The sequence below is a fragment of the Sorghum bicolor genome, chromosome 3 (genome assembly GCF_000003195.3).
Source record: "Sorghum bicolor cultivar BTx623 chromosome 3, Sorghum_bicolor_NCBIv3, whole genome shotgun sequence".
Taxonomy (NCBI): domain Eukaryota; kingdom Viridiplantae; phylum Streptophyta; class Magnoliopsida; order Poales; family Poaceae; genus Sorghum; species Sorghum bicolor.
In genome coordinates, this window is record NC_012872.2 from 60,771,226 (window position 1) to 60,782,833 (window position 11,608).

Here is an 11,608-nt window from a genome sequence, read left to right on the forward strand (position 1 = left end):
TCCATGCAGGGCTGCTTCGGTTTGAGGATATTGATTTTAATCCACTAATCCCTTTAGAGAAGGGGTTAACGAAACAAGCACGCAAGATTACGACTTTACAAGCCATTTCCATCCCAGTCTCTATCAAGATGTCAGCTTCAGACTTGAAACTTCCATCCTATCCATTGTTATTGGAGAGTAAAATTTTATGCTTCATGTAATCATCTCTTAGAAACAGAGCATGTTTCTTTTTCTTGAAGAATGAGAAACTGGAAGATTCACATTCACTGTAGCAGCTTACTTCTGAAAGGCGTATGTTAGTTGGAGTATATTTCATTCCAACTCTGTCCGTGATGTATTTCGCACGGCCATCCTTTCGTCCTTGAACACACCTTTCGGTTAGTTATTAAAGACTACGTACGTCACATAAACCATCATAAAGTCGCAGATCTAAAGACGACGACCTTTCTGTCTGTCTGAAAAAAAAAGTGACTGAGCACAGGAACAACAAGGGGCGAGCTAAAGAAAACCAAAAAAAATGATGTGTGCCCGCTTCACCGAGAGGATTGGAGGCAGATGAACTCCAACCCTAAAAGCAGAGTGAATCGGGCGCTTCGCCACTAATGTTCAACAAAACACGTAGCCCATCCTTATGTGCAAAAGGTGGCCGGGCTGCCCAGGCGAGATTCGTCGCAGCCGGATTGGAAGTTTTTGCACCAGCGTAGAGACATGAATGTTTCAAAAATAATGACAGTCCCAAGGAGAAAAAATGGAGCTCAAAACAACACATGAAGAAACCATTTGAGGAAAACAGAGCAGGCTCAATGCAAGAAAGCACAACCTCACTCGTCGGACACACTGCAAAAGAACACAGGAGAACAAAGTGAAACCCTAGTCCTATAGTCCTATAGCTATACCAAGAACGGCGCCCTGGAGGTATGGATGAAACTCTGAGCTTGGCCTGCATTTTTATAGGGAGGCTTCCCTGCGCCCGCCGTCCCCAATCTTCTCTTTGTGGTAATGGTTTGCTCTCAGGATTGGCCGCTAGGGTTTCGGGCGGGCAGCCCGGGCAGCGGGCAGTGCCCCAATTGGCAATAAATTATGAATGCGTGTCTGCACCTTGTCTGGAGTGATTATCTTCTTCTGAAAAATCTCAGCAACTTGGCTCGTCACCTTGTGGCATGTGGGGCCTTGTAGGAGTACTACGGCCTTATTCAGTTTCCAAAAAATTTTAATTTCGGTACCGTAGTATTTTTATTTTTATTTCGTAAATAAATCCAATTATAAAGTAATTAAGTTTAAAAGATTTATCTCGCGATTTACATGTAAATTATATAATTAGTTTTTTGTTTTTATCTATATTTAATGCTCTATGCATGTACCGCAAAATTCGATGTGACGAGAAATCTTAAAAAGTTTTTGTTTTTTGGGTGAACTAAATAAGACCTACATTAATGTTTTATATATCCTGAAAATTGTTACCAGGTCTCGGTGCGTTGAGTGACCATCTCCTTTCTCCGAAGAAGTTTCAAATCCGACAAACCCTGAGTGTATGGAGCAGTTTTCCTTAGACCTTGTTTATTTTGCGATTTTTTTTAGATTTAGTTATTAGTATTTTTATTTTATTTAGTAATTAATGTCTAATTATAGACTAAATAAGTTTAAAGGATTAATCTCCTAAATTACATGCAAATTATCTAATTAGTTATTTTCTTATCTATATTTAATGATCTATGCATATGTCAGTAGATTCGATATAATAGGATAAAATGAAATTTTTTAGGAAATAAACTGGGACTTACTGAGTTTCCATCCTAATAGTACAAGTCATTCTAAGAACCTTGAAGAATCAAAGCATCTAAATTTTGATATAAGCTAATCACATTTATGATACCTACTAAGTATCATTAGGTTTTTCATTTATTATATTTTGAATAGTACTCCCTTCGTCTATGAAATAAACAATTTCTAGAATCCGTGTCAGTCAAATTTTTAAGTTTGACTAACTATATAGAAAAGAGTAACAATATTTATAACATAAAATGCGCATCATATGAAAATATATTCTATGATAAATCTAATGATACTAATTTGATACCATAAATTTTAGTATTTTTTCTAGAAACTTGATTAAACTTTAAAAATTTTAACTTCCGACAACTCTAGAAATTGTTTCTTTCGTAAATAGAAGAAATATATCGATTTGATGTCATATTTTTTTATAATTCTTTCTATAATTTTAGTTAAACTTAAGATATTTGATTCTCTACAATTCTTTGTGGAATGACTTGTACTCCGATCGGATCGTTTCTACAATTCTTTGAGTACTGGTAATTTGGAGTGAGCGGAGTACTACGATCCAATGTCCGAAGACAAATGGGCATTGATGATTCGGTCCGCCAAAGTGGTTGCCATACCTTGAAGTCAGCGAGGTGTCCTTGTTCTGCAACGCGGGAAATCGATCATCGACGCACTTTTGTTCGTCGTCAGTGTTCATTGTCTCTGCAGTCTGCATCGGGCCCTGGCTCCCTGCATTTGGATAGGCACTGAGCGCCTTGATCCTTGAGGTGGCATTGACGAATTGCACCGCATATCCACCGCCGCCTTCATTGACTACTCATGTTTAGGTTTCCACGATACCGTAGGAGGAGGCGGGATCAGTGGAATTTGGTGGGGGTAGATGAAGTTATTAGATGTTTAGGTTTCCATGGTAGGGTAGGACGAGGCTGGAACAGTGGAATTTGGTGTTAGATATTCGTTCCTAAATCGTTTGACTTATATTTAGCAGTATAGGAAATATTTGAGTTAAACTTTATTATTTGATCTTCTTAAGAGCTTTTGTTATAACCATGATGATTTAAGGATATGCTCGCAGGAGAAAGTGACATGTTTCCATAAACCTCTTTTTAATGTTAAAAAAAAATCTTGCGTAATTCTAATGTGGGGCAAGTTTCTGTATTTTACTAGTGAAACTCACACTTAAATGTACAAATATATAACAATCAACAATCTTTTTCTAAAAATGATTGCAGTGCTTGAAATATCCCTTTTATTTTTATTAGAAAAATTCTTCAATTACTACGTCTAAGTTTAACCTTTGTCCAGATAACCCATAAACCAATGTTTGGTTCAATTTACCCTAACTATTTCAGTTGGTCCAATTTACCCTCAAATTTTTTTTCTTTTTGTTTCTTTGCATATACATAGAGTTTTACCTTCAAATTTTATGAGGTGATTAAACTTGGCGGGGGCGCCTAAGAATATGCTTTATGCTTGAACTGTTACTGTTTTGCTTTATCTATCCCTACTACTAAATTGTAAAAATTTCAGTCTGTCCCGAATTTTTTCTGCCGTCGCTACCAAATCGGCCTCGGCGTCCTTACGAATCTATCATTGGCTTCTAACTCTGCCAGGGAGAAAAAAAATAAAAGTTTTTCTAAGGTTCCCAATACAAAATATCTTTTATACATTATAGACATCAAGAATAAAGAAATTATAGGGGCTTAGATGCAAAGTGTTTATCCTATTAGTTTATTTTTCTTTTATTATTTAAACCGATTGATAAATACATAGTAATTCATAGAAAAATCTAAAAATTACAAAATAAATTTTGTTCAGCTCCATATATGTAGATCCATGTAGTAAACAAAAAATATCACAAATTTTATTATATTTTCTTTTGCTGGAGATGCTTGCCTATGCTTTTTAGTATAAAATTGATAGAATAGCAAAGCTGTTGTAGACCTCTTTTTTAAAAAAGTTTTCTATTTTATAAAATGACTAAACAATAGAATTTGGCTACTAATTTTAGCTAAGCATTCAAAATCTATTTCAAATTATGAGTTACTATAAATTATTTAACTCTCCCAATGTCCCAATCACATCCGTGCTTGCCATTAGTGTTTATAGCACATTCAAAATCTATACCTATATATATTTACTAATAAATTGTGAAAATTTAAGTCTGCCAAAATTTTTCTGCCATCTATACCGGTATCCGTCTGTTGGTCCGTTTAAGGCTTATTGAAGAGAAAAAGAAAATAAAATGTTTTCTAGGGTTTCCAACGCAAAATCTACTTTTAGTTTTTATTCGCTCACGCAACCGCTCTCCGAATCGCTGGCTTCGGCCTCGCTTGTAGAAGAGCAAAAAGAAATTAAAATTTTTTTAAGGTTCCTAATGAAAAATCTCCTATATTCTATTAATTTTCTTTTTTTTATTCTTTAATTTGGCTTAAAATTAATAAATGCGTAGATATCCTATTAATTTTCTTTTCTTTTATTCTTTTATTTGGCTTAAAATTAATAAATGCGTAGTAATTCATAGAAAATCTAAAAATGATAAAATAAATTTTGTTCAGCTCCACATATGTAGATCCATGTAGTAAACAAAAAATAGGTGCAAAGTGTTTATCCTATTAATTTACTTTTCTTTTATTTTTTATATTGGCTGAAAATTAATAAATGCATAAAAATTCATAGAAAAATTTAAAAATTACAAAACAAAATTTGTTCAGCTCCACATATGTAGATCCATGTAGTAAACAAAAATATCATAAATTTTAGTATATTTTTTTACTGGAGATGCTTGCCTATGCTTTTTAGTATAGAATTGAAATTGTAGTTATCTTGCTCCAATTATTATAAAAATTTTATGGTAGCCTATTTAATGTGATGCTTGATTTGTGGTAAAAGTTTTAGCACCATTCCTGCATATCTCACTGATTTACTAATTTACCTAAATTTATGCTTGCTAAATAGTTTAGCATCAATTTAAGTATGTAAAAATATAAAAAAAGAAGCTTCCACTACCTTTGCATGATGTGTTGTTATATCATATGAACACTCCATAAGCCCATGTGTTTATAATCTACATACATTTAACTAATATATCATATTTTATAGGAATCCTAATCTAAATAGTAGAATAAAGCTAGCAACAAACTTCTCATGTTTTAATATAATACTATTTTTATTATTAAATAAATGTCTCCAAGCTATATAATATTGTAAATATTAACTATCTCATACCATAGATGTCATGGTTATCAATAAAATAAATTATAGACTTTAAATTTTATAAAAAAGATAAATATAAATAGATATGTAACATTATGTCATCACTTTTTATGACCATTTGATGTTTTTCTCCCGTTGCAACGCACGGACATATTTGCTAGTGTCAATAAAAGAGGAGAAACCTTTTGCCTACTTTTTTATGAGGTGATATAGAACATCATACTTATGCTAAAAGTTACTTCCCAAAATTTTTTATCATTATTTTGGTAGGTTAGGAAATTTAGTATGCATTAACTCTATAGATAAAATGTATAATTATCTCATAATCTTTTTGAGGGGTCAACGGGCCGGGGAAGGTTGCTTATTACCCATATGATTCATTGCATTGGAGATGGCACGAACAGTGCCACTCTAAACGACAGTAAAGAATATGTGTTATATATATTGGCAGCTAGCCAGCTAGAACAACAGGCATCACAAAACTGCTTGCTGATCGGTGGCTCGGGGGCATATAGATGGGTCAAGCTGATTTGAACACGGTCTCATTTCTGCGTTTCCATAAAGCCCAGGAGATGAAAAGCAAGAAGACCTTTTGTAACGAGCGGCTGGAATCTCCGCAGGCGCAGGACGTTCCATGTCGCTTATTTTCTCGTAAAATTTGAAAGTAAACTAGGATATCATTTTTCGATATGTCTTGGATAGAGGGATCGGTGATATATAGGTGGGGTGGATCATGGTAACAACTACCCCACAGCCATGCTAGACAGGTGATTAGAACCGTTTTCTACCTTAATTCAAGGGACGCGATGCTATACTGATGCCTTAGCTCAGCCTGATCAAACTCTCTCTCTTCACAGAGAGGCTAAAATTGGAGTCTTCATCATCAACACACAGGTGTCTCCCCCATATTAAGCATTTTTATCAAGTCGGCTATGCAAAATTGAACTTCCGTCCTAATGTCGGAATCAACAGCTATGGTGGTAGCAGCTGTGTTGGTGCAAAAATTGGATCTCCAGGAGGCAACCTTGTTGTGTGATAATCAACAATTGGTCCATTTCTTAAACGGAGCCGACCTCTCCAATCCTCCTGATTTGAGAATAAAACCGTACACGTAGATGATCAGTTCTCTCTTAGCAGGCATAAGATCTTCCATTCGTAAGATTAAAAGATCTCAGAATCAAATGGCAGATTTGTTGGCTAGACATGCTCTTACTGTTTTCCATTCCAATCATAATAATTTCTTAGGAGCTTATACTAACCCTCAGCATGTACAAGAATGTCTAGTTCTTGTGGCACTCCAATCTGTAACCATAACCTCTGTAATGGTTCTAACAGCTTCTTGCTGTTAATTAAGGAATGTGGTTAGTTGTAAAAAAAAACATGGGGATGCGAGCGGGCGCTTCCTTCGCCGCTGTTCTTGAAGCTGCAAATCTGTATCACAGTTGGAGCTTGGAGGTGGGAAGTTAGGAAGACGAAGCTTTTTTTTTTTTGGAAAATTGCTATTTTCACTTTTTCAAAAAAAGAGTTGTAGGGTGTGATACTTACGATGGGTCGTGGATCGATAAAATTTCTCAAAGTCATGTGAAACACGGTGACTTATATTAGTCCTTTCGGTTATATGAGAGTATTGCATGCGGTCATATCAAGACACTTTGGTCATATGTTACTGTTCACCTGGCTGAAAAAAGATTGTTAGAAAAGAAAAATATCATTTCATAGGTGAAAATTAGTGATGATAAGCGAATAGGAGGTACAAACATTTATCCAAACACATGTGGAAGATGTAGAAATCTACGTACATTCACATTTTCAGATTGATCGAATCATCACAGATGTAGCATCGATGGACACTTATCTTGCCACTAAAAGATAGCGCATTTCCTATTGGAATAAATCCTCACATGTAAGACTCCCCGATTCCCGTGCAATGTTGAGAACATTGAGATTGAACATATACAAATGATATATTCTCTGCCTATAAAAGAATGCAACTATAGAGTTTATGCTAGTCAAACTAGTTTAAGTTTGACCAAATCTATAATTAATAGTTATAAAAAAATCTATAATAAATAACATTAATATTTTTATCCAATAAAATTTACTATGGCCAATACATCTTTTGGTAACAAGAATATATATTGTTCAGAGAGATATCAAGATTTAGTCTCCGAATCATATTTCGTTGACCAACTCTTCCTGATTCACATTTTTAAGAAAGTTTTCTTTTTATAATTCCTCGCATAAGGACTCTGAAAATACCTAGTCCCCACCTCCACAAGCAAATTGTTAGATAAAACTCCAAAATAACCTTTTCTTTTGACTGAATCCTCTTCTTCTCCTTTGTATTCGGGGAAGACAAAATGAATTTCAGGATAGAAAACATTATCCTAATTTCTCTTAGATTCGAACCCATAGTGTTAGAATAAAAAAATATTACATAATTAATCTAATTGTATTTATTTTGTATCAAAGTTTATACTGTTTTAATCAACAAACAATGATAATTACATTCTTTTATGGATGAAGAGAGTAAATTGGTTTTTCGCAAAAGTATATTCTACAATTTTGCTATAGTTCGTTAACATATTATAATACAAAAATTTAGGAGTTAATACGCTTCAAAATCATGTAATATGTATTTATTAAAAGGTTGGACGCAGATCCTAAGCCACGAGCGGGCCAAAGAGAAGAGGGTAGCATCAATCAGTAAATCGTCTTAGATAAGCCAGTTTACTGTTATGAGAAAACGCCAGGGCATCTCCGATTCAGAAATCATCATAATTTTTAAAGACATTAATTGTATTATCACCTAAGTATTTTACTAATGTGACAAAGTAATTATTGAAAAAATAGAGTAAAAATCATAGAAGCCGAGTCTAGAAACCATGTCTACACGGGAAGACATAAAGAAATGTGATTGGTAGAGAATGAAGAGATAGTACGTGATTGGATAAAAAAAAGTTCTATAAAAACTATTCTTTGGGACGATGATTTCTATACATAGTGTCTATCAAAATTAATAAGTATAGAAATGATATGTAGTTCTACTATTAGGACTACACTTCTGGCATTAGGACTAGCCTCGCGACACATCGCTCATCACATAGACACTCCAGTGGTGCCCAGGGCGCTTTAATAATGGTTATAAATGCAGAGTTATCATACTTATCTCTACTGTAGAGGATATATCCTTATCCTTTCGAAAGGGTCCATCCTTTTGGGACCGGATTGGCAGGGTTCTTAGAAGGAACATAAATTTCCATCTATTCCAGCAATTCTATGAATAGGAGTACACTACAAAATGTCATCCGGCAGTGTTACTCTGCATTTGTCTGAGGCCCCCCCTTCTTAGAGCAACCACAATGTGTGCCATAAAATAGTCTATAGGATTAAAATATTTGCTATCAGGTATCTGGAACACTGTGAGACCAGTCCATAGAGGAGTCCATAGCAAAAGGTACTCGTAAGCTTATGGACTACCCATAGAGAATAAAAAATGTTACTTTTTCTCACTCCTTACTCTCTTTTTCTTGGCTTTGCACAGGATTGTAAAGAGAAATAATTTTTTATTTTATATGGGACCTACTTTATGGACTAGTTGTTCACTGAAACATTGTGGAGACAACAATAGCTATTGTCTACTGACACAAAAGCTGCTCATATGGACTACTTAGTCTATATACATTGTGGTTGTCATAGGCCTTGTTTAGTTCACCCAAAAACAAAAAACTTTTTAAGATTCTTCGTCACATCAAATCTTGCAGCACATGCATAACACATTAAATATAAATAAAACAAAAACTAATTGCATAATTTACATATAAATCGTAAGATAAATCTTTTAATCTTTTAAACCTAGTTATTTTATGATTTAACAATGTTTGTCGAATAAAAACGAAAGTGCTACCGTGTCAGAAATTCAAAAACTTTTTGATCTAAACAGAGCCATTATATTCAGCTCAATCTAAACACGTCTAGAGAAAATAAACATACTGCGTATGTCGCTTGTCAACACTCGGGCCTTGATTAGCATTCCTCCGTCCGAGTCAAAAGGCAGAGACGCAAAATGATGCAACTTTGAGTAAAAAAGCATTGTCCTCGCAATCAAATGTTGTTTTACAAAAGCTAGTATATGACGTTTTACAAAAGCATCTTTTTTTTTTCCTTCCACTACTTGGCTTGCAAGTGGCAAACATCGGTTGCTGTACTTTGATTCGGTGTCTCCCCCGCCGTGTGTCAGCGTGGGCTCCTTGCACCAACGGCCAACGCCAGCTCATCCAGCCCCACCGGCGAGCAGGCCAGGATGGCACGGGCCAGCGGCTGGGCCTGCACGGCTGGTGCGCAGGGCACCCAGTCCCACCGCGCCACGGCGGTGGCGCTTCCCTTGGCCTTCCCCTCCTCCCACAGCTCGTAGAGCACCGCGCCGTTCGCCGGCTCGGCCGCATTGTACACGTACCCGCCCGCCGCGTTGCCGCACACCCCGATCGACAACGCCCTGTCCTCCAGTTCCTCTTCGCCGTCGTCGTAATCAGTGTCGTCACGAGGAAACAGCCTCTCGGACAGCTCCGCCGGCATCGCGTCGCCGGATGCGGAGGGGGCCTGCTCCAGAGTGTCGCCGTCCACCTCCCATGCCTGCACGACGACTGTGCACTCCGCCTCCTTGTCCGCCCGCTTAGCCCCGAACAGAACGAGGCGCTCCTCCGCGCCGACGACGCGGCCGGGCGCGACGGCCCACGTGGTGACGGCGGGGTCGGGACCGAGGCGACGGGTGGGGCCCCACCGCCGGTTCGCCGGGTCGAACCAGCTCGCCCACCCGGTGGTCCTCTCCACGAGGTACACGCGCGTGTCCGTGGCGGCCGCGGAGAGCCACGTCGCCGCGGCGGAGTCACTCAGCGGGTCCGGCATCGGGTCGCAGGCGGTCCACCCGCCGCCGGCCTCGTGGACCTCGACCGCGGCGGCGTCCCCGCCGTCGGCCAGCGCCAGGCGGCACGCGCCGCCGAGCGCGACGACGCGGTCGCCCACGGCCGCGAACACCGGGTCGACGCGCCACACGGCGGGGGCGTCCAGCGGCGCGACGCACCCGGCCGTCGCCCCGAGCGGGTCGGCGGCGACGGCGAGGCCCGAGAGCGAGAGCGCGCAGACGCGGTCCCCGCGCGCGCCGCGCAGGAGGCGGACGTGCGACGGCGTGGCGTGGCGCAGCGTTGGCGCCGGCACGGCGAGCCAGGCGCCCGAGCACGGGTCGTACGCCGCGGCGCACCGGAGGCCGCCCCCGCCGCCGCCGCGGGCCTGGAGGTGCACGACGAGCCAGGGCAGCCGACGCGGGCGGCGGCGCAGCGCGGCGCGCACCGCGCGGAGCCACTCCCGCGACACCTGCGCCGTGGCGGCCAGGTCTGCCGCGGGGACACGCTCCACCACGGACTCGAGCACGTCGCCGTAGAGGTACATCGCCGCGAGCGACGCGCCGCCGGCGTCGTGCACGCGCGCCTCCTCCTCCTGCTGCTGCTGGTGGTGGCGCAGGTGCTTCAGATCGTGAGCTCGAGCGGTGACGCCCATTTCCTTGGCCTGCGAGTGTTGGCTAGGAGACACGTCAGGAGTGAGCGCAGCAAGTTTCGCTTCTTCTGCCAGTGGACTGTGGCGTGAAATCGTGATCGCCTCCGTGATCCGATGCCACAGGATAAATAGAGCGGAGAGTGGCGGAGCGGAGGTGGGGTGGGGGTGGGGGTGGGGTCGCCGCTTTGGAAAAACCACGGCCCGCGGGGGTCAATGAAATGGGGACAGACAGACAGGCGGTGAGACGGTGAGGTGAGTACGTACGAGATAGAGTGGGCGGTGGGCCAGTGGGTGGGCAGGGGCAAAGCTGTCTCTGATGTGCCACAATCAGCAGACGTCGGTAATTGGCCGCTCAAGAGCAAAAACGACGTCAAGACTTATCGTTTTGCTACAGAAATTCATATAAATGGAGCGGAGCCATCGGCGTTCGTCCGTCGCGAGCTTTAAAAACGTTATCGTCGCTTTAGATTTGGGTTTTGATTGATAATATGTATATACACGTAATCACTCCGTTCCATATAAGATGTTTTGGTGTTTTCAAATACATAAATCCTACAGATACACTTATATCTAAATATACAGTAAAGTCAATGCATATAGTACAAGTAATATATTTTTTTAGTAATATATATTCTCATGTGAAAAAAAAAAACGCTTTCTCTCATTCTTAAATGATAGTGCAGTGCTCCTGCAAATCTTTCGGAAAACACAGTAGAGCACGCGGCAGTTTAATTAGCTCAGCTGTCCATGACTCCATATACCATACGAAACTGGCGCACTCTAGATACGAAACAACGTGCGGCAGTTGCAATAGAAATAGGAGAAATTCTGATATTGCTAAACTAGAATATATAAAAATATAATATATTGCAACCATGTGGCTCACAATTATTTAATAGATGGGAAACACGATCCATCACGTTGGATAAACAACAGCAGCCAGCAGGTTTTGTGATCGATGTAGGTGGTATCGGGATAGTTTAGATCAAAAACTTTTAGCATTTTCGTTTTTATTTAATAAACATTATCCTAATTATAAAGTATCTTTTTATCTATATTTAAT

The 11,608-nt window shown here is 40.0% G+C and overlaps 1 protein-coding gene across 1 annotated transcript; it reads right to left on the reverse strand.

Annotated features, from left to right (window-relative positions):
* On the reverse strand, positions 9,063–10,677 carry LOC8059154 (F-box/kelch-repeat protein At1g23390). The gene has a single exon (XM_002458327.2). The coding sequence runs from the start codon at positions 10,546–10,548 to the stop codon at positions 9,232–9,234; it is 1,317 nt and encodes a 438-aa protein (XP_002458372.1). The 5' UTR covers positions 10,549–10,677; the 3' UTR covers positions 9,063–9,231.